The following is a 24,348-nucleotide window of genomic DNA, read 5'->3' as shown; positions in this document are numbered from 1 at the left end:
GAGAGAGAGAGAGCGCAGCGTGTTGACTTATGGTTGCTAATGTTGTTGCCTGGTCAAATGCATCAGCAGTGAAGCAAACTAAAATCGCCAATCAACATCAGTTCAGGCGATGATGTCAAGTTTCGCTGTCTCTCTCTCTCTCTCTCTCTTTCACACACTTCGCTGGTGTTGCACCAAAAAGACCGACACGCAGCAATTGAAAATTGCAATTACGTATCGCGCGGCTGCCAAACGTAACGACATACAAGCCCTAACAGCTGGCTACAGCACCCTCCCCTCCCCCACTGCCACCCCCTTGCCCAGCATTAAGCTAAGCGCGATCTGCAATCTCGCCGCGCTGCTGCTCTGCTCGCTGTCGCTGCTGCGCAGCTGCAAACTCGACGACTGTCATTTATCGTTGACGCTCGATTAAAATTCTTGGCGTAATTTAGACAAAGTTTGTTAGCCAGCGGGGTAGGGCTGGGGTGGGAGGGTTGAGCTAAGCTGTGCATGCACTGCAAACAATTTTCAAAGATTTGCACTAATCTAAGCAAAATTATGTTAAACATTTTAAACAAGTTCGAAAGAAAGATTTTAATAAAATATAAACATTTTGACCAAACTCTTGTTTGCTAATTAATTTAATAAAAACAAGATTTAATATACATTTATTTAAAATAGAATTTCTAATTGCAAACTTTTATTGTCAAACAACAAATACTATAAAAATAAAAACATTTTATTTTTATTATAAAAATGCGCAGAATTAACAATGATTTTTTTTCTAGGTTTAATTTAATTTAATTGCGCACTTCTTAAGCGCTTATAAAACATTTCAAAATATATATAAAACAAATTTATAAATATATCTCTAAAAATTATTTGCTAATGCTTTTGTTTTGCTAATTTTTAACTAACAATTTTATTAACTAATCAAAAATAAATGGTCAGCAATTTAATAAAATGCCATATTAATCAAAATTTTTTAGCAGTGCATATGCAACAAAGCCTAGTCAAGAAGAAGAAGAAGAAGCAGCAGCAGCAGCAGCCGCAGCTGAGAACGCAATAACCCACTGAAAATAGCCGCATACGCAAGTAAGTTAATCACACTTAAGCCGCCACACTATGCAAATACCCTATAATTTAGATGATAAACATAAATTAGGCAGCATTACGCATACGCCGCATGTGCAATGCTAAATAAAATAAGGTGTGACAGCAAAGAATATTCTGAGCAATAAATTGCAATTGCAATTGCATGCACAGTCAGTCATCGACGTCGACATATTTGTCATATTTGTGGCATGCCGCAATTTCATTTATCGCTGCTGTCCGCCGCTGAATCAATTCAAACTGTTTATGCGAATACACTCGATTTAATTCTTGCACTTTTGCCTTCCATATCGATTGCAATGCGAAAATCAAAACGCGCCGCAGTCAGTCGCCGTTGCAATTGCAATTGCAATCGCAAATTTATTATAACATGCAACAAGCTCTCTCTGTATGTGTGCCTGTGTGTGTGTGTGTATCTATAAGATACTTTGAAGGCAAAGCTCTTGGCGGCTGTAACTGCAGCTCGTGCTGTTAGTTTATGCGCTATCTGCATTATGCTCATAAATTCAATCGTGTTTGTCGTTTGTCATGCAAGTCACTAAGTCAGTCAGTTGAACATTGTTGCTGTTGTTGTTGTTGTTGTTGCTGCTGCTGCTGCTGTGGTTGCTGCTGCTGCTGTTGTTGTTGTTGTTGTTGTCATTGCTTGGGCTGTCAATTTGCATAAGGCCATGTCTGCTAGGCAAATGCAAATGTGTACGACTATCAATATACCCAAGCCTATGCGTAATTACCCACTATTTATTATTTATATAGATATATTTCTTTTTTTTTGGCTAGAGAAAGCAAAGCTGTAAATCTTGCGCCTGGCAAAACTTTCGCTTTAACGAAAGCAACTGCTTGACTTAAAGGCTTGTCAGCTTTAAAGCAAAAATATCCCATTATTTATAAAAAAGCGCTTAAATGGCGTATACTTAATTTTAATAGCAACAAGTATTGTTAAGTTATGTGCTGCTACAAAAACCCTATATGTTACTTAAAAACCCCTATATTTTGGCTATACACAACAATTTATATTATTTTGTTGCTTTATGCAATTCCTTGTAACAGTAATCATATGCTTGCTTGCTTTTATAATAACGGTATTTAATTCACATTTCCCATTATTTTCAAAAGCTTGCAATTTTGTGTTATTATTACTTGAAATTGTCAAAAAAAATATTCCCATTATTTACAAAAAATTTCCCAGTATTTTCAAAAATTGCAATTTAAGTGCCTGTTAGTTACACGCTTATGCGCAACCTTAATACGCTGCAATTTAATACCAAATCAATGGATATTGATATCTTAAGTGCTGCCTGCTGAACGAAACACGTGTCAACACATTTTGTCAGCCCCGTAGCGCAATTAATAGCGCGTATTAACGAGTTTGAAGCTGCTTGAGAGTGCCGAGAGTGTTGCAGCTGTCAATAGCTGCATAGAAAAATACATAATTACATCTTCAGAGACAAGACAAGACAGGCAGGCAGGCAGGCAAGCCAAGATTAAAACAGATATATATTCAAGGTTGTGTCGTGTCAATCACATGGGGGGTGGGGGGTGGGGGGATATGGGCTATGTGAATTTATTTAGTGATCAAAAAGGCCAGCGCGCGCGCGCGCCCAATGGTCGCGTGCAAATGGGGAAACTGCATGGCTAGGCATAAATTTGCATGCACAATATGACAGATAAAGTAAAGTAGCTTGTAGCTCAACAGTTGCTGCTGCTGCTGCTGCAAAAATGTTGAGAGACTCGCGCTGAACTGCAGCCAAAGTGTAGAAATGAACTTGTCAACAATAGAATGAAGTCACGTATTTAATCAGCTAAACATTATGTTAGGCAAAGCCTGTCTGGCATAGCAAAAGAGCTACGCAATACAAAAAAAATGGAAACCCTAGCCTTGCAACATTTTGTTGAAAACGGGGAAAAGCAAAATCAAATCTCATTGCGAAAAGAATGTGCGCAAAATGAAATGAAAACTTATAATCAAAATAGCAGAAATCTCTTGCTCTGACTCTCGCTTGCAAGCAAATTACGTGCCAAGCAGCCGTGTGGCATGCCCCAAAGCATTTTGACATTTTTCTTAATGGCATAAGCATCAAATTACACACACACACACGCACAGAAACAGCCAAAAAGCTTGGCTACTGTTACTTAACATTGCCGCTGGGCTGTTAAAGACTACAACAGTGCAACATGTGGCACTTTAATTTGTTGCAAGTCAAGCCAAGCAATGTGTGTGTGTGTGTGTGTGTGCTCAACAAAATGTAATCTCTGTTGTGTCCCTGAAATTTGTGTACTTTGTTGTGTAAACACACACACACGGACACACACTAACACAGACTAAGACTAACAATAGCAATGCCAGTTGCAGTTGCAGTCACAGTTCACCGTTATATAGCAGCGTCGAGTCGAGTAAATAAATAGAAAAATAAATGCACTTTACAGTTGCACATTTTAATTGTTCACACACACACACACAGACAAACACTTGAGGGCAGCAGCGCTTACATCAGCGCATGAGCATGCAGCTTGCCCCACACACACACACACACACACACATAATTTATTTACACAGCAGATCTCATTTCAGTTCTCATTTCATTCTTTTCGAGCCGCTGCTCTGACTTTTCAGCTTCCTTCGTCGCTTCAGGAAGTCGCGCTCAAGTCTTTTGTGTCTCTCTCTCGCATTTTTTTTGTTTTTTTTTTTGTTATTTGTGCAATTGCAATTGCTTTAAAAATAAACACACTTTACTTTTGTTGTTAGTCCCCAGCGGCAGTGCGAAATCATAAGAAAATATTGTGTGGCATGCATTGCGATTAGCTTGCCCCGCCACACATTGCTTGCCCCATTTACACACGCCCCGCTCTGCTGATAAATCTCAACCTCAATTTTATTCAACAATTATGTCAGCTTGCATTTTTTTGTTTTATTCTCGCTGTATTTTAATTATAAACAAAGCTTCCAAAGACACTTTTTTCTAGTCGCTTATCTTAGCTGATTAGTCATTAGTTTTGAGTAAATTCTTTGCATAATATATATGCGAAGATTATAAAGCTTTTAGCTTATAAATATTATTTGTAAACTAAGGTTAGCTAAGCGCTGCTAATCTAAGTTCTGTATTATTAGAAATTTCCGAATATATGACTAAGTCTTAGCTAGAAAAATACTCACAACAAATTTTTACTTGCTATACAAATTTCGATTTAATTTAAGCAATATGAAATTTAAAATTTTTTAATTACTTTTTTTTGCTTTTAAGCTAAGTTTTAAATTTCAATTTTATTTAAATTATTTTGTTATAAGATATATATTTTTTATTAAAAAATTCCTGATTTCGAAGTTTAAAATATAAATTGTGACTTTTTGTTTATTTAAAATAAATAAACAAGCAAAAATAAATTATTTACTTTTTTCCACTAGTTAAGCCATAAAAATTGATTTTTTTTTACTATTAATTAACTAATATTTAATATTATAATAGAAAGAATCAAAAAATAAATTAATTATTTACTTTTTGCATTAATTAAGCCATAAAATTTTTGTAATTTAAATATTAATAAATTAAATAAATAATATCTCTATTAAATAAACATTTAATATGTTTGAATTTCATTTGTAATTTTTTTTTTTTTTCATTTCATAATTAATTATTTCAACTTGTATTTTAAGCCCATAATAAATGGAAAGCTAACAAGGTTTAAATAAATCTTGTTAAATTATTTACTTCAAAAATATGAACTATGTGACATTTTGTTTATTTGAAATAAATTTCAATCTAATAAGCAAATTCAAATATATAAATAAATGTTGTTGAATTATTTTTACGCTAATTGAGCCAAAATAATTTTTAAATTAAATATTAATAAATTAAATAATTATTACTTTAATAAATTTTAAATTAATTTTATTTTATTTTATGTTTGATTTTTTTTTTTAAATAATTCAACTTGAATAGTTTTAGCTTATAATGTAAAACTATCAAGGATTAAATTATTTAATTAAATTATTTATTTAGTTGTTACTGCAAAATTATTAAAAAAAAAACGCTATGCACTACTTGAGCCTAAGCAAATTGCACACACATACCCGCACACATGCATAAATATTGCTATCTGTAGCTTTTGTTGTAGATAAAGTTACAGACGTAGTCAGTAAAAGATACAAAAGCTAAAGCACGCGTTGCTTTAATGAAGTCAAGGATGACAAACAAAGAGAGCAAAAGAGAGAGAGAGAGAGAGCGAGAGAGCAAGAGAGAGTGTGAAAGAGATAGATATGCTTATTTATTTATACAGCTGTGATCTGTTGCATTTAGAATTTGCTGCTGTGGCTTTTCCTGTGTATCAAATTCTTCTGCTCCGAGTCTTTCTTCTGGACTGCTGACCGTGACCAGCGGCCAAGAAAGTGACAACAACAATTAAATTGTTAACTTGAGTGTCTGTGTGAATACGGAAATATTTAAAACAATATAAAGAACTGCATTTAGATAACGTGGGCGCATTTGTCATGACAGAGCAGCAACAATTTACAGTTGCAAATATTTATATTTGTTAAACAAATTGTTGAAAGCAGCTCAAGTGCCTTGACTACGCTTCTATTATTTCGAAATTAAGATGTTTGTGCAAATTAATTGGACGCTGGCATCATTATTACAAAAAATAAAACACACACACAGCGTGACAAACAATTAGCCTAGATTTACACACACACACATGCACACACACACTTGTAGACAAAGACAGCACTAGCGTGATTTATAGTCTGTAAAGTACAGTTGAGGCAACTGCAATTGTATTCTATTTGGCAATTGAGCCAGCAATTAGATGTGGATGCCAATTCCATTTCAACTGATTGAAATGAATTGACAATATCTTCAGCTGTTGCATGAATGCACACGCACAAGCATGCACACAGACGCGCACACACGCACACGCATGCATACAATATTTTTATAGCTTCAAGATCTTTGTCTTTATTGCTCTTGCGCTGCCTTTTAATTAAATAATTTTTTATGCATGACCCAAATATGTTTTCTTCATACGCTTAAAAAATTGAATTTTTCAGCATATATACAATATATGTTTGTACTTTAATTTACTTGAAATTAACTACAATGCAACTTTTGATAATAGACATTTTCTTTATTAGCTCTGCTTTGGTTATTTTCAAATGTTTTATAAATAAATTCAATTTTTGCAGCTCAAATTATTTAAATTATTCACAGTTTTTGTTTTCGTAGTTTTTTTTATCTGTGTAAAATTTTAAAAAATTAATTACAATTTTAAAATCCAGTATATTACTAATAAATTGCAGCTTGTAGCATAATATAAAACAAATAATTTGTTCTATAGTTTACTATGTCAAGCTAGTAACGAAATTTATTTATTTAAAATTTGCTTTTTTTGCTTGATAAATTTTAAAAAATATATTAAATATTTTGTGCGTCAATACTTAGTTTAGAAATGAAAACTAGCTAATTGCAATAATTTTCAATTTCTTTTGGTGAAATTTTTAAATGCAAACATTTGGCTGAGCTGCACCCAAATTTGTAGTTAGATTGATTGATAGATTGATAGACTTACCTAGATACCAACCACGCGCCTCAGCAACGCGCAACTCGATGAGCGCAATACTGAGCAGCGCCCAAAGCAGCCAACTGGCTACCAGGGGCTGCCTTAGCCTACCCATGGGGGCTAAAGCCTGTTGGCAAACTTGAGCGAGATTTTTTTGTTTTTTTTTTGAGTAAGACAAACGCTGCTCTTAAGCGTTTGAACTAAAAGCTGCGCTGACTTGAGCTAAATTAGAAAAAAAAAAAAATGAAAATGATTGCAGCCTATTTAATGTTGGGGCTGCAGCTTAAAAACTCTTGGAGTGTTGCTCGAGTGTGTGTCCTGGTCGCAATTGAAATGCTAAACAAATGGGGAGCGAAAAAATGTTGCACATAAAACGCACAGCGGGGCAGCCTGCCAACGGTTTTTCGGGTGTAAGAATCCGGACAGTGGCGTTGCTTCCGGTCAATGTCGACGCATTAACACAAACAAACAAACACACACACACACACACATAAACACACAGACAGTGTGTCCTACAAGAAAAGGATACTTTCACAAGCATTTCCGCTACAAATGAAAGCTAAATATACAAAAAAAAAAAAATAGCAAAAGAAATCGCCGCCCTCAGCTTCCGTCTTTGTCTATGCGCGTGAAAAGTGAAAAGCCAACAATAACAACAAAATCAAGTCCAGCAACAAAAAAAGGACACTCTTAATAAATGTAGCTTAATTTAAAAATATATATACAACCCACTATTATTATAATAATATATAATGTAAAGCAAAATAAATAAATTGTGCGCCTCATCAGCAGCGAATTGTTGAATTATTGCTGACCAAATGGCCAAGTGGGCGTAACAGCAGCTACAGTGGGCGTGTCGCCTAAGCATATAAATTTTAAATAACTCATTTTGCTTAGAAATCTGCGTTTATTTTTATGTAAAAGAAAATATTGGAATATTTCAAAAGGCAGCGACACTTAAAATGTTGCAAAAATATTCAAGCACTTGAATTTTAATTTTGTTGGCAAAAAATATATTTGCAAAAATATAAAATTAATAGCAAATCGTTACTTTAATAAAAATTATAAACAAAATTAAACCAATAAAAAGTTAAAAAATCTATTTGGAAAAATATAAAACTAATAGAAATTCGTTACTTAATAAAACTTGCAAATTTGCCGAAAAATTATAAAAAAATATTATTATTATATTTAAAGTGTTTGAAAAAATAATAAAAAATTTTAATTGATTGAATCAAAGCAAATTGTTAAATATTTTAATAGCAATACAAGTTTGATTTGAGTTTAACTTTTTGTACTAAATTTATATTCAAAAAATGTTTGCTTTTGAGTTTTACTTTTCAGACTGGTCTCGCTCTCTTCGCTGCGCTCTGCAGTCGAAACGTCAGCAAATTGTGCAAATTTTGCAAAAAAAAAATAAAAAAAATTAAACGCGCATAAATTACAACAAATTGTGCGAATATTATATGGCGAAAAAAAAAGAAGAGACGAGCGCATATATAAAAATGAATTCATGCGGCGCGCTTGTAATGAACTTGAACTTGTCCAATGCTGTGCCCCACATGCTGTAGATACAAATGTAGCTGAGCTATGAGATACAAATGTAGCCGAGCTAGAAGGGAGCGGGCGGGGGGCGACTGAGTCTTAGTAGAGCAAACAGCCATGTGGTGCAAAAAGTGGCAGAAAACAAATTTCATTAGAATTCTAATTAAGCTAAAGTTATTTTTTTTGTAGCGCATATGCAGAATAAAAAATTATTGAATGCTGTGACGTGAAAGGTATTTTGTGGTTTCTCGTATCTACAAGATACGCGTAAAAGCTTTGTAGTTTGGCAAGCTGCCTGCAGTAGCAAAAAAAAAAAAAAAAACCAGCAATTGTTGTTGTTGCTGTTATTGTTGCAAACTATGTTTCAATTAAGTGAACATTAAAGGAATGCTTTTAGCCCGTTGGTGGTTAAGTGGCGGCCAAGCTTGGCGCATATTTTGATACGCATAATAATTGGCCAACATTGCAACACACAATGAGCCAAGCTGCTGCCACATAAATTTATATGCATGAATTTCATGTACACCACTAATGAGTTTGAGCTTGAGTTGAGTTTGGTTTCGTTGCTGCCCCTGTGCGTTGCATTTTAGGCGCGAGCCTTTTCACAAATTTCAAAAATCCTGCAGCCTATTCGGGGCGTCTGTTGCAGCCTGTTTAATGATGCAACATCTAGGCGTCATTAAGACACACAAAAAACGCATTTAAAGGCAACACACACACACATCTACATATTGCGTCTATTAAAAGTCATTAAAATTAATGATGCATATTGCACTTATAGCTCTCTCGCTCTCTCTCTCGCTCATTTTGACTTTGACTAACGCTAATCTGCAATAAACATGCTCGACTTCAGCATAAAAATAAAAAATAAAAACGCTGTGAAAATCAAAAGTTTTAGCAGCAGCAGCAGCGTAAAAAGAACTGCAACGTGCTTTATACATATGTAAGCTGATCTCAACCAGAATTGGCAAACAAGCAGCACAATCAACAACAACAGCATGTGAACTTATTTTTTGTAAAAGTTTTGCACACTTTCGGTTTATTTAATAAACAAATAAGCAGCGCTAAGTAACTGCTACTAGCTGTTTAATTATATAATGCAAAAGTTGAATATTTTATGCAACGCTGCTTCTTACTTTTAAGCTAAGCGCATTAGCTTAATGTAGAAATGTTGAACTAGAATTATTTTTTAAGCTTTTTATGCATTTGCAACTTTTCTTAGAATCTACTGCATATTAACTAAAATAAAAAGTAGCTAAAACGTATTTCAACTTGCATTAGTTTTCTAATTAAAAGTAGCTCGCATTGAAATAATTTCAAATTTAAATTTCTAATCATTTGCTGTACTTGTTGCCCAGTGTATTTCATAAATATCAAATTTTTTCAATGAAAACGTTTTGCATTCTTCTTTTTATGCTCGAGCAGCCTACAAAACGCAAAAAGAAACCCACAAAAAAAAAAAAAATGTATGCAAAATAATTTGCAGGCTAAATTTCAAGTGCATAAAATGCCAACATTGCAAAAAATTTTTTTGAAAAAAAAATATAATAATTCCCCCAGCTGCGTTTTCGGCATTTGTATTTGAATTGAATTCTTTTTTTCTTTGGCATGCTATAAAAATATTTCTTGTTGTTGTCTTTTTGTTTTTTGCCTTGACTGGATGATTTAAAAATAGTTTTGGGTCTGCCATATTTGGTGTGTTATTTATATATTTTCTACTTGACGATCTAGCCTATTTGACGCCCCAGTTTTAGTGTTGCATGCCCCAGAGCTAAACTAATTGTTTGTTGCTATTTTTGTTATAAATCGATCGCATTGTCACGCCTGCGAGCGATGCACACACGATCCAAAAAAAAAAAAAAAAAAAAAAAAAAACAAATAGAATATCAAATTTATTATTTTAATTTGGCTTTTTGATTTCTTTTATGTTTTGAACTGCGGGTTCAGCGCTTTTTGATTAAGATTTACTGCATTAGAGAGATCGTTGATCTGGCTGCTGGGACAAAATAACAAAAGATCATTCTCATTATTGAGCTGATACCGAAATTATTTTTATAGCTAATCTTTAACAGTTTTCATGCATTTTATATTTGTTTCAGCACATTTTAGTAGCTTCATATTTTCTAGTAATTTTTATATTAAAATTTATCTGCTACAGCTTTTAATTTCAAGTTCATTACTGACTGAATATTTTTATATATAAATTGGTTCTTTTATATTTAAAAAGAAATATTATTTTATCGAATTTTCAATTTAACATTTGAATACTTGCAAATTGAATTAAAAATATTCTGCTGGCTTTAAAATTGATTTTAACAATTTCAAAAGCAATGCTGCAAGTGTTTTAAATATTTTTAATATACTAATTTACTAAAAGGAATTTATGTACTGCAACTTTATTGCAAAATTTGGAGCGCAGAAAAAATGAATTTTTTTTTACTAATTTATTTCAAACTAATGCACGATCATTTAAACAAGTTTTTGAAGCTAACAAGCTTTAGTTTTGACGCTCTTTTAGTTGCAACAATTAACACCTAACTGATTTTCTAGGCCACGCAGCTTCGAGAAAATGTGCAAAAAAACAAAAAAAAGAAAAGGACACCAAAGTAACAACACTCCAAGAGTTTTCACTATAAACTGTTTCAGTTGTTAAATATATAACAAAGTAAAATTGAGTGCTGAGTTTTGAAACACAATATTTAAGTTTGTAATGTTTGTTTTTGTATTAACTTTCGATCACTTTGCTTACTCAAAAAACAAGAAAAAAATGTTTCAATTATTTAGAGTTAATTGTCAAATGCTAAAGCTTTGAGTGTCGATTGCACACGCGCCACAGTTAGAGAGACGTTGGTTGGACGCTGTGTGTCGTTTGTTTGGCTTAAATAACAATAAATTGTATATTGCTGTAGTTTTGAGCTGCTGCAGTTGACGTAACGCACACGCAAACGCTTCAAGTTGAACTGAACAGCGCGCGTTGGAGTCAACGCCGGCAACGGCTCGGCCGGCCAGCAGCAGCAGCAGCAGCAGCAACACCCAAGCAAAGGCAGCGCTGCTGGCGAGGAGGCGCCAAAAACAGCGTTGACGATTGACGATTGATACAAAAAGCAAGAAACACAGGCACGAAGGCGAGCGCACGAAGTGTGAGCGCCGAAGCTGTTCGTGCGCTTCGTTTGCAGCGAAGGCGCGTGTTTGGTTGTGTGTGTGTGTGTGTGTGCGCTTGTTGGTTCGTTAGCCAACCAGGTTGCTCTTTGTCATTGGCAACATTTGCTGTTGCTAATGCCTGGCAACATGTTGCTGTAGAAAATGTTGCGCTTGCGCTAGGGCCAGCGACTAAAGATTAGCAACAATGCAAGTTTTTGACCAAAAAGCAAACAAATAAGAACTCATCAGACATGCATAGGGGCCAGGCCAACAAACCCAAGGGGCAGAGAAGAGTTTGGCTTTGTTTGCAGTTACTGATTTTTTATAACACTTTGCTTGTTGTTCTTGTTGCTGTTGTTGTTGTTGCAAGTGTGAAAGGAAAAGCGCTTGCTTGCTTCGAATTCAATTTGCATATGTGCTACACATACACACTGTCTGTGTATATCTGTGTGTGTGTGTGTGTGTGTGTATTGGTGTCTTTACATTTAACGCAGCGCAGCGCTAATTGACTGCTGCTGCGGGTTTTAGGTGTTGCTGCTGTGGCAGCAACTTTTGTGTGTTTTTTTTTATTTGTGCAGCAAAAGTGCAAGTGTTGCAAGCAACAATAATCAATGCTTAGCATAGACGAATAAACATGCTTAGCATACATATGTATGGTATGTAAAATATTTAATCAACTACCAAAATGGCAAACCACAGCAGCAGCATCAGCAGCAGCAGCAATTTCTAGCATAACAATATCTCCAGCCCTCGCTCTCCCTCGCTGCCCACAGCTTACATAATAATTAAATTTTAGCAGCAACAATAACAATTGCGTTGCCAGCGCTCTAAATGACGCACTTTCAAAATAACCACAGCAGCAACAACAACAACAACAGCAGCAACAAGCGCTGCTTTAGTTTCATATTGCACAACAACAACAATTGTTGTTGTTGCTTGTTGCTTGCAACTCCCAGAACTTGTCATAAAATACAAAAACTGTTGCCACGCTTTATAAGTGGCAGCTACAAAGCTTTGTTGCATCTGCATATATATACATACATATATATATATTTTTTTTTATCTATACAGCATCACTTAAGCTTATCTGCAATTACAGCACTTTGTTAATTAATACAATGTTTACAATGCTGCAACAACAACAACAACAAAAGAAAAGTTCTTGAGTCATATAGAAAAAGCTGCCAATAAAGTCAAACAATGTATAGAAGTTTTCAATTTCAATATTATGCAACAATTTATTACATTAACAAATGTAATTTTAGGCACAGCTGTTAATTCATTTATGTTAATAGCTTCGTTTTCGTATTTTTTGATGTTTTACTAACTTTTAAAATCATTTGATTATAATATTTAATTGCTATTTATTGCACAATTATTGTAATTTTAATTTGTGTTTAATTATATTTAATACATTTGTAATATTTTTTTGTTGCTTGCTCTTTTTTTATTACTTTCTTTTATACTTTAAATAGTTTTATTAATTTATTTACAGCAGTTTAAGCATAAACTGCAATTATTTGTTTATTTATTGCTATAAATTGTATTTTTATTTAAAATTAATGCATTTGTAATATTTGTTTTTAGTTCTATGCTCTTTTTTTTAATTTTTTAGTTTTATTAATTTATAAATTTATTAATTTTAGAGATTATTTTATTTTAATTATATTTAATGTACGTGTAATATTTGCTTTTATTTCTATGCCTTTTTTTAAATTTTTAGTTCTATAAATTTATTAATTGCATTACATGTTTATATTTAAATGCAATTTAAATGTATTTCAAATAATTTAAAGCATAAATACTTGTTTATTTATTGCTATAAATTTTATTTTTATTTTTTGATTATATTTAATGCATTTGTAATATTTGCTTTTCGTTCTATGCTATTTCTTAATTTTATTAATGGCATTACATTTTTCTATTTAAATGCAGTTTAAATGTAATTTAATTAATAAACTGCAGTTGTTTGTTTATTTATTGCTATAAATTAAGCAACTGCATTAGTTAAGAATTTGTTTTTCACTTGCATTGCGTAAGTTGATTTAGTTTCTTGCTTCACACACACACACACAGACACAAAAGTCAAGTGTTGAAAATTCATTAAATTTACAAGGACACAACTTTGGACGGCACTGCGTGTGAGTTTTTCTAGTGTTGCCTGACTTTATATTTTATTTGCTGCTGCTGCTGCTTTTGTGTTTGTTGTTGTTGTTGTTGACAACCTCTGACATTGCATTTAATCTCGTTGACAACACTTAACACGCCCCCAGATTGAACGCCCACCGAAAAAAGCAGCAGCAGCAGCAGCAGTAGCGTATAAAGCGGTTGCCGGTGGGTGGGTGGTTGGGTGGTTCGCTGGCTTGCATGCGGATTATTTAAGTTTATAATACGCTTAGGGGTAATTTTAATCTGTTGCAAATTGTTTTTGCTCGACCTTAGAGCACAAAATCCGCACACCCCACTTTCGAATACAAAAAAAAAAAAAAACTGAAAATCAGCAAGCATAAAACATCTTTTTGCCCCTTGCCCCAACTTGTTGTTGTTGTTGTTGCTTTGCTATTTTTTTGTGGCATTTGCATGCTCGCATTTGTGGCATATTTCATAGATATGGTAATACACATAACGGGGTGTGTGTGTGTGTGCTTTTGGCTTGTTTCATTAGGCAAGCGGGCGTCTGGTGGGTGGTGGGGGGGTGGCACCGTTTGGGGAACAATTGTAATTTGACTATATATATTTATTTATTATGATTTTCGTGCTACGCTGTGTTTGCAATTTAAAGCAAAACTCAAATGTAGATTCAGGGTCAAGAGACAGCGCACACACTTCGCTGCTGTTAGGCGAAGCATTCAAAAGGGGGGCGGGGCGGGGCGCGCAGTGGGCGTAAGCGTTAACTAGGGATTCTCAGTTAACTGTAACTTGAGCTGCAAGTCGCAAGCGCTTCAAAAACAATGCCAAACAATGCTAGATAGGCCATGTTGTTATTTTAGAACATAACTTCTAACAGTTTCTAACTAAGTTTGAATTTAGTCAGCAGCGACTTTAAAATATTTACAAAAATATATTAACTAAGTTTAGGTATAAAAATATAATTACAGCAGCTAGCAAATAGCGCATTCTTTCGATTTTATTATTTTTATTGCTATTCACATCAAATTGTTTATTATTATAACTATTATGACTCACGAATATTATTTCTACATTTTCCCAAAACAGTTTCTAAGCTTGAATTTATTTTAAGTCAGCAGCAGCGACTTTAAAATATTTACAAAAATATATAAGCTAAGTTTACAAAGTATACAAAATAAAATTACATGAAGCATTATTTTGATTGCTTTATTGTTTATTAATAATTACTATACCAACTCATTACCGCAGCTTAATTGGTTGAACAGTTTCAAACTAAGTTTGAATTTATTTTAACTCAGCAGCGACTTTAAAATATTTATAAAAAATATTTCAAGCGCATAACAACTAATTTTATAAAGTATATAAGTTTATAAAGTATAAAAATAAAATTACAAAATTACAGCAGCTAGACAATATTGCGATTTACGTAATTCTGTTTAGCTCCATTTATTAAATTGTTTATTCAATACCGCAGCTTAATTGATTTTTAATATATAATTGCCCACGAATATTTTTCCCAAAAGCTCGTAAAGAAATTTCTTTAGAAAATCGCTCGGTTTACAATAATTTTGTTGTCTTTTGTTAAGTTCGCATTACTGTAAATTAACAAAAGCAACTTGAAGAATTTTTATAACAGTTTAACATTGAAATTGGAATGCCTGCTGCATATTGCAATTAATTCTCAAGAATTAATTGTTGAATTTATTTAATGTTTGCTGCTCGTGGCTAAAGTGTAGGTGCTGTGGGGGGAGGGAGGGTGGGAGGGGTGTATGTTTGCTGCAAACGCATATTGAAGAAAGCAAAAACAATAAATAACTAAATAACACAAAAGTTTTGAAGCGGCACGTGGCCCAGCAACAAAATGAGATCAGCATATGGCTAAATTCAAACTGACATCACGCCAGCCCCATATATAATATATATATAAATAATATGTTAGCAATCAAAAACCAAATTGCAATTGAAAAGAGCAAATGTATAAATAAAAATAAAAATAGCAACTAAAAGACCAAAGGCAATAAAAAGACTCACCCGGTGTCTCAGTTCGCTCATCATCGCGATTATCGTCAGGCTGTGGCTCTGGCTCTGGTTCAGGCTGAGGCTGAGGCTGAGGCTGAGGTTGAGGCTCAGGCTCTTGATCTGGATCTGGACCTGTCTCAGCGCCTTCGTCTGGCTGTGGCTCAGGCTCTTCGTCTGGCTCAACTGGCTCTGGTTCAACTTTGGGGCACTCGGCCTCGTCGGTCTCATCGTCGCACTGGGTGACGCCGTCACAGCGATAATCAAGCGCTAGGCAGCGATTCTCATCGCATTTGAATTCATACTCATTGCAAACTAAGCAAAGTGCAAAGGAAAAACAAAGCGAAACGCAAAAATTAAATGAGAAACATACAAAATAAACAAAAGAGCATGGAAAAAAAAAATGGACTTATGAACTGAAGTATAAAATGCCAACGATAAAATGCAAATAATTTTGTTTTCAATAGCGTTAATCCAAATGATAAAGATTCGCAATTGATTCGAATGCATACACTCAAAAATTTTTGAAAATTCTTAAAGTTTGAGCTTAAAAGCGGCTCAAATGATTCGAAACTGATTCAATTCACTTGCAAGATAGCTTTAAATTTCGTAGTAATTTGGATTCCAAATTCCAAAAGAGATTTACGACCGAATCGTTTATTTTTCAGTGAGCAAATGGGAATATTCCAAAAGGGATTTACGACCGTATCGTTTGCTTTTCAATGAGCGATGAGATGATAAATTCAACTTATATATTTGCTTCATTACCAACTGGCGGAGCTGGGCAATTCTCCTCATCTTCGTTATTGGGACAGTTGGAAATGCCATCGCATCTCATCTCATCGCAGACTCTGGTATCGGAGCGATGGCAGAAGAAAGTTGCGTCACCGCGGCATTCAACATCTCCCGAGCTTTCAATTTCATCGGTCGTCTCAGTCGGTGTCAGATAATTTGGATTTGCGTTCGCATTCAACGCAGTGTTTGTGTCTTCTGTTCGTGTGTGTGTGTGCACGAAAAAAAAATTAGCAATATATTGAAAATCATATAAAAAATAAATGCACATATAATGAAAAGCATCGGAGACACAGAAAGTGGAGACAGTGGACGCGAACAGCGAACAAAGAAGAGATATAGAAACATATGTATGTGTATGATTTGAGCGAGCGAGCGAGCGAGATAGAGCGATGTTTATGAGCGATGATTCAAAGAAATCCAATTCATGTTCATTAATTTCCCATATGTTAAGATTTGAGTCGAAAACTTTACCAATTGTATACAAAATGTTAATTCTGCATTGAATGAATTCAATACTGCCCCAAATGATTAAATGTTAGCACTCAATGCTTGATTTGTTAACTGAGTTAAGAGTTAATGCAGCATTGAATGAATCATTTATTCAAAATGTTTATGCAGCATTGAATGAATTCAATATTTGCCCAAATGATTAAATGTTAAAACTCAAACTGAGTTTAGAGTTAATGCAGCATTGAATGAATCATTTATGAGTCAAACGCTCAAAAGCGTCTTTAAATATTAGAAATAGAACTTTTGCTTAGTCTTCAATGTATGTGCAAAGTGTATGAAGCTTTTTGTATGAATCCCAATTCCACATTTATATATAGCACACAAGATAGACGATGGACAGTTGAGTGGCAAGTGTAGAAAAGAGAAAACAAACCAAAGTTGTTGTTGTTGTTGTTGTTGTTGTTGTTGTTGCTGTTATTGTTTTCATTGCGACGGTTGCACTTTTCCGGGTTCTCATCGGCGCCATCCTCGCAATCGTGACGTCCATTGCAAACATCCGAACAGGCGACACTCAACGTGGCGCCATACGGACACTGAAAATCATCATCATCCGACTTGCATTCACTGAAATTCTCCCAGTTGGGTGTCGGACTGCGTTCTGGATTCGCATCCTGTTCCTGTGGCTGCTGGAATGGCGGCTGCTGACGTGCACGCTTCTGATTGATGAGTTCGCAGAGCTCAGCATCCTCATCGGAATGATCCTCGCAATGCGGCACATTGTCGCAAACTTCGTTGCATGAGATCATATAGGGACTGCCGCTATTACACTGAAAACTTTCGTTGGGTGAATTGCACTGATCATCGGCTTCATTCTCATCGAACGGCTCGGTATCAGCATCGATATCGTTATCCTCTGGATCGGTGTCCAATTCGGGATTTGTAGGCTTGGCAGCATAAGGATTCGGTTGATTTGGATCCTCATTTCGTTGTGATTCTAATTTGGCGCAACAAACGACGTGTGAGTTTTGGAAGCTTATGCATTTATATGTGTGTGTGTGTGTGATAAAGAAAGTTTTGGCAGCTACACTTGTTGATTATTTGATTTATTATGATTTCTACTTGCGCTTTAAATAGAATTTCGGGCAGAATTTTGTTCTTTGTTCTGTTTGCTTTGCAGTTGAAAGTTGGAAACTATTTACATAAGTGTATGTCTGCGTGTGTGTGTGTGTGTGTGTACTCCAACACCAGCGTTTTGTGGCTTTGCTAGACTAACATGATACGCTTTAAAAAACTAAACATTGTACTCACCTTGTATGGGACGGAAGTAGAAGTCATTATCAAAGGAGGCACTTTGCTCGCCAATCTTATGATACGTCTGCAATTGTTTACGTAATTTACTCTCAAAGTCCACAACATTGCCGGGCATATCCAGATTAACAATCACATAGCTTTTGTATTGATCATCAGTGGGGCTAAAAGGTAGACGAGAAATTTATACGATTAGTTTTATTATTATTATACTCTATGACATTTTTGTAAGCAAACTGAGTCGATATAGCCATGTCCGTTCGTCCGTCCGCCCGTCTGTATGTATGAGCGACTGTTTCTCAATAACTACAAGAGCTAGAGCAACAAAATTTTGTATGTGGATGCTTCTATAGCCAAACCCAAACGCTTTTATTTTATTTCCTCCCCCCATCCCCGCAAATTGAAAAAAACCTTTTACATACACAATTTTTAGCAGTAGAAAAAATTCTTAAAAATCTGAAATAAATCACAAAAACAAAAATAAATCATAAAACTTGGTTGCGCCCACTTGTTTTTCAATATATCGATTTTAGCAGATTTGTAATTTATTATATTTTTCAAATTCTACTCGCTCATATAGATTTTCCATATAGTATATTAATATTAAATGTAATTACTTTTTAGGAATAACTTGCATCTTTCTATTTTGAATAATCATAAGCTTCCATTTAAATAGACTTCCTTGATAAATTTCCCGTATGAATTCAGATCTTTCAAATTATATCAACATTTGTCCATTCCCATTTCCCATTTTTCAATATGCTAACTTCAATTCCAGCTGCTGCTCCCTGATTGAGTTTCTAGATATGCCAAGCTAATGAGCTTACCCGACTTGAAGCAGCGTGCTATGCAGCTCATTGTCCGAATCATCGTTGTCGTAATTATCGCGCAAGAGGTTACGCAGACCCGTCTGGATATCGTCGTTTAGTGTGCGAAACTGATCGCTTTGTTTATCGGCAAAGTCATTGCGGTATGGCTCATTGACAGTGAAGCGAGTGCGATCTGCCAAAGTAGTAAAAAAGTTGTAGAGTTAGTTTGAGTTGGGTTTGCTTTTTTTTTTTTTCAAAACATACATAGCGCAGACTCGACAATTTCAGTGCCAGAACCTCCCTCGCCTTCGTAATAGTCGGAAGCGCGCTTCCTGTTCGACTTTTGTGCCGGTTGTGCCGTCTTGCGCTTGTAAACGGCATGCGAGAGACGCTTCTGTCGATGATGATGATGTTGATGCGCATCTTTGTCTTTGCCAAAGAGACGCGTCAGCTCACGACGCACGCGTCGCACACCACGATGGAACCAACTGCCCTCCATGGGTGCATCATCGATAAGTGGCGCATACGCGTGCGTTTTGACATCATCGTCGAGGGCATAGGCGCCCTCGCCATCAATGAACATGTTATCATTGTCTTCCACATTTGAGATTTGCTGCAAAGTAAACAATAGTAAAGTAAATTAATAAGTATAGCAAGCATTAGTTTGAAATTTAACTAGTATTTTTAAAGGAGCTGCAAAAATAATTTGGCTTTGGCTATTAGCAGCCCAATTAGTAAGCTTGATAATCGATTATTAATCATCATTGTGTAATTATTTTTAAGAGTTTATCACAGCAAATTTCATTATCCATTTTGAATTTAAAATGCATCTACACATGTTTGTATAGACATCTGTACATTTTTGATTGCTCATTGGCTTTTCACCTTAAGAAAATTCAGTTTTTATGATTTATGTAGTATATATATACATACATAAATATTATATATCAAATGAAAGGTATTAATGTGTAGATTTTATATAGTCTGACATTTGATTTGAATTCTTTGGTTAAAAAGATATTTTAATTTAATTTTTATTATCAATTTTTATTATAAAAATTAAAAATAAAAGTTATGGTTTAATTTTTATTATAAAAATTGAACAAAAACAATAATTTTTATTTATTATTTAAATTAATTTATTTTATTAATTAAATCAATCTTAATAATTAAAAATAATTTTAACACAAAAAATTAAAATAAAAAATTATGTGTATTTTTTCCACCCGCCTCTGAGGCTTTCTTGGGCTTCAATTTTTTTTAAATTCATAATTATTATTTGCAGTCCCTGATTTAAATCATCAAGCATTGTTAAATATTTTAAAGAGCTTGTTACACCAAAAATCGATTTATTTTCACCGAAAGCTGTGAGCTCAACAAATTGGTTGTGTTCCTTGCTAACGTGTCCATGCTAAGTAGTTGCAGCATAGCAGCGAGCTTTTCAACACACCAACATAGCATGTACATAAACCACAATGCTTGCACAACTGTACAGCGTTGAGTTTGCAAACATTAAAAATAAAAAAACAATGCAAAGTACAATTGAAATTTATAGTACAATTATTCAAGCATCATGCTCATTTTATGCTTTTGATTGACTACAGGATTGACCTATATTCAGCATTTGATGTGCAGCAATTGAAAATTGATTTCAAGTGTCAGTTTTTCTCTTGGGGCGCCGCCATATTGCCAGCAACATTGATAAGTGCTGTGTGTGCAGCATTGTATTGTTTATAAAAATAGACATGAGCGGGCCGCATAATAAGCAAAGTAGTCTCCACTTTAGTCGCTTATCTAAGTGTCATAAATAAAATACATATATCATTGAGCATTTGGCCTTAAATGGGTATCAAAGCGCTACTTTAACATATGTTTAGTGGGGCTAAGAGAGCTGCGCCTGCCTGGCACACCTTGGAAGTTGACCTAATCTAAAGGTGGGGAAAGTGTATGGGCATAGAGTATGTATAAGCCATAACTTTTATCTATAGAAATTATGGAATGTGGGCCAAATGTGCATTGAACATTTAACTTATAGATAAAAGCGATAACGTTAACTGATAAGTTGCAGTTCTGGGTGGTGCTGGGTGGGTGGGTGGTTGCGTGTTGCATTTTCATGTTCACACAAAATATTTTCTGCGGAAATCAAACTAAACAAAAGTTGCAGCAACTTTAGACTGTCTCTCAATTGTTTCTCATGCTTTACTCTCTATTTGTTGTTGTTGTTGTTGTTGTTTTGCTTGTTTGTCTGCCTTTGTGGGTTGACTTTTTAAACGCTGTCTACGCAGCGTCTGCAACATTGTCTGGGCCCTTAAATGGAGACTACGTGTAGTGCTTGTATGTGTGTGTGTGTGTGTTTGTCATCGATACCAATTTTAGTTGAGTTACAAATTTGTTGTTGTCTTATTAAACTGCAAAGTCACGTGTCGCACAGCTTTAAACTTTGCCTTGGGCCAAGAGCATTCTAAGCTTTTTATATAAATATTTCCAGTTTAAGTGCATACATATAATAATGAATATATATATAATATACATTTAAATATAAATATAAATATTTTGATATTTGTTATGCAACTCAAAATAAAAAATATTGTTAAATATTTAGCAAATTATTGTTGCTATTGCAATAAAATTGGTTTAGCTAACTTTGTGGAGCTTAAGAAAATGAAAATTGCAAACTAATTTGTGTTGCTCTAACAAATTAATAAATCTGCATAACTTATTGCTGGCCAAAGCAAATAAATAAACTCAAATGGAGCAGCAATGGGCTGTTTAGTGTTGTTTAACTTTAAAATTTTGCTCCTGTTGTGTTGTTGTTTATGCAAGAAAACTAAACAGCGAGAGCAGCGCCAAGCAATTGACTAATTAGAGTCTTGATGACCTAGTTGGCTTTATTATTTTAGTGCTTGCATGTTTATTATTAAGCATACGCCACGTAAGAAGACAGATGTCGACATGCATATGCATGTCCTTGAAACAAATATACAACAGATTTATGCATAATGAGTGGCACAAACAAGAGAGAGAAAGAGAGAGTGACTAAGTAAAAAACATGCACTTGTTGCTAGCTGCCAAGTCCTCAAGGTCGACTGCGAATAGCTGCTTAAGCCACGCCCATTGCGCCTTAGTGCATTGAACTCGCCTCGGCAAAAATAAAAACTAAAAACAAAAGGCATGAAAATCCAAAAAAAAACTTCAGCAAATTAGGCACAGACAATGATTTGCGCTCATTTCCTGTGGCAAGAAAAATCGGAAAAATATTACACACACACACACACACACACACACACATGCACACTCATAAATTTTGTAACATATGTCTGCGCGCATTGGCAATTTATTTTCATCTATTTCGCAGCCCTACGCCCCCAAAATCGATTCAAAGCGCAAAAAACTTATTGACTGACTAAAGCGCAGCGACTATTTAGACAGCCTAGGCGCGTCTGAGCGAGATAGCGCCAGCCAGCAAGACACACACAGAGAGAGAGAGAGAGAGAGAGAGCAACAACTTGCACTTAAATTTTTCGCACACATGAAAATTTAGGCAATAAAAAGGCGCTGAGCGGGCGGCAGTTGCGAGAGGGGAGTGAAAGTTAGCAAAGCATAACTTTTTGTTTGTTTGCCTACAATTATAAGTGAAGGGGAGCGTGGGCGGCAGCTCTATGGCTGCAAGGGGGGAAACTAAAATTTGATTTAAAACCAACGTCAAGGTAATTGGCAAAACATTAAAACAGAAACCCCTGCAATAGTAAAGGGTATCAAAAAACTAGAGCAGCTACAATCAAAACAAATTAATAAGAGAAAATTTCAATTTAAAAATTTAATGCAATTTAATTTGCCATAATTATCAAGTTAATTTAATAAAGCGCAAATTCAAAATATGTAAAGAAAATACCAAAAAAAATAACAACAAATTTTTATTTAACTTATTGTATTTAATTTTAATTTATTTCCATTTAATAAACAAAAAACAAAAACAAAAATTTGCAATAAAGCGAAAATTCAAAAATGGATAGAAAATACAAAATAAAATGTACAACATATTTATATTTAACTAAAAAGTTAGTTATTGTTATAATTTTGTGCAATTAAAAACAAAAATTAAAAAAATAAAAACAAAAATTTGTAATAAAGCGTAATTTAAAAATATGTAAGGAAAAAAAATCAACAACAAATTTTCATTTAACTATAAAGTTAGTTATTGTATTTAATTTTAGTTTTGTGCAATTAAAAACAAAAATGCAAAAAATAAAAGCAAAAATTTTCAATAAATCGTGAATTCAAAATATGTAAAGGAAATACAAAATAAATCTACAAAAATTTTTTATTTAACTAAAAAGTTAGTTAGTGTTTTTGAATTTTGTGCAATTAAAAACAAAAATGTAATACAAATTTACTACTAAATAATAATAAATAGATATAAATAGCATTTAAAAACATCAAGCGATTTACCAATCGCTTAGTTAATGATGCCCTAGCATATTTAAATGTAAGTGTTCAACTAAAATATTTTTCAATGTCACACACAAAAATAAAATGTGTATAAAAATTTAATGAGAATAGGAAGTTAACTTCCTTTTACTTAAATGCCAGCTTTGAGTTTCATGCATCGCACACACATTCAAAGTCACAGTCACACGCACATTGCGCATACGCCACGTTATGCTGTGCTGTGCCTTGTGTTATGGCATAAATAGTTATGTGGGCGTAGGCGCATTTGGCATTTAGCATCAAGTGCATAAAATCTTCCACTGGGTCTGTGGAGCAAGTGCAAAACAATTGACGCCGTCGTCGTCGTTGCTTAGCTTACGAAATAGTTTATGCGATTAAGTGCAGCGTGTCAATCATCATAAAGACTTAAGACTAAAGAAGATGCAACTGCAAAGATGTTGAGCCGGCACAGCAGGAAATATTTAGCGCACAGCTGTGTGCTTAGATATATATATATATATATATATATATGGTTATATAGCGCAATAATTTGTTTGGCTTAATTAAACTGTAAGCTGCAATTGCTTTGATTTAATTAGTTTCATTTTTTGCTTTATTTTATCTCAAGCTTATGACACATAAATTCCTGCGCTATTTATGGCAAATAATTTATAATTTTAGCTTTGATGCGTGGGTGTGTTTTTGTTTTTATTTTGGGAGCCACTGTCTTTATCAATTTTAAGGCATCTTAAGCGTTTCAATTTGCTGCTCAGCCGAGCTTGGGGCACGCTGCTGTGGCAACTAATTGGAATTTCACATTTGGCAACTTATTGAGAAAATTTGCAATCTTTGGCTGATTTAAAGTTGTACAAAAAATAGGCGCGTGAAACAATTAAATGCAGGAAGTTTAAACGAGATTTATATAAATTTAATAACATTAAAAATAATTATTATATGACTTTGCTGCTTTTATTTGTCAATTTGTCAATTTTTAATTTTTTAAATTAAATGAAAATTATTTTTACATTTACTAAAAATTACATTTAAAGTTGTTAAAATAATTTGTTTTGAAATTTAAAATAAG

At 34.1% G+C, this 24,348-nt stretch overlaps 1 protein-coding gene across 12 annotated transcripts in view; it reads right to left on the bottom strand.

Moving 5' to 3' along the window:
• Positions 1 to 24,348, bottom strand: part of LOC108606207 (basement membrane-specific heparan sulfate proteoglycan core protein) — an 88,623-nt gene that overhangs the window by 41,582 nt on the left and 22,693 nt on the right. For 10 of the 12 annotated variants that reach the window (XM_017996083.1, XM_017996081.1, XM_017996071.1 and 7 more), the window contains 6 exons: positions 19,101 to 19,449; positions 18,855 to 19,029; positions 18,028 to 18,191; positions 17,153 to 17,713; positions 16,243 to 16,464; positions 15,490 to 15,789 (listed from right to left, as the gene is read on the bottom strand). In XM_017996083.1, the coding sequence (XP_017851572.1) occupies positions 15,490 to 15,789; positions 16,243 to 16,464; positions 17,153 to 17,713; positions 18,028 to 18,191; positions 18,855 to 19,029; positions 19,101 to 19,449 (1,771 nt within the window). Of the gene's footprint in view, positions 1 to 6,651; positions 6,776 to 15,489; positions 15,790 to 16,242; positions 16,465 to 17,152; positions 17,714 to 18,027; positions 18,192 to 18,854; positions 19,030 to 19,100; positions 19,450 to 24,348 lie in introns of those variants that run through there. The other 2 variants (XM_017996077.1, XM_017996080.1) reach the window with 2 other exon arrangements.

The sequence above is a fragment of the Drosophila busckii genome, chromosome X (genome assembly GCF_011750605.1).
Source record: "Drosophila busckii strain San Diego stock center, stock number 13000-0081.31 chromosome X, ASM1175060v1, whole genome shotgun sequence".
Classification (NCBI taxonomy): domain Eukaryota; kingdom Metazoa; phylum Arthropoda; class Insecta; order Diptera; family Drosophilidae; genus Drosophila; species Drosophila busckii.
This window is presented reverse-complemented; position numbering and strand designations above follow the sequence as displayed.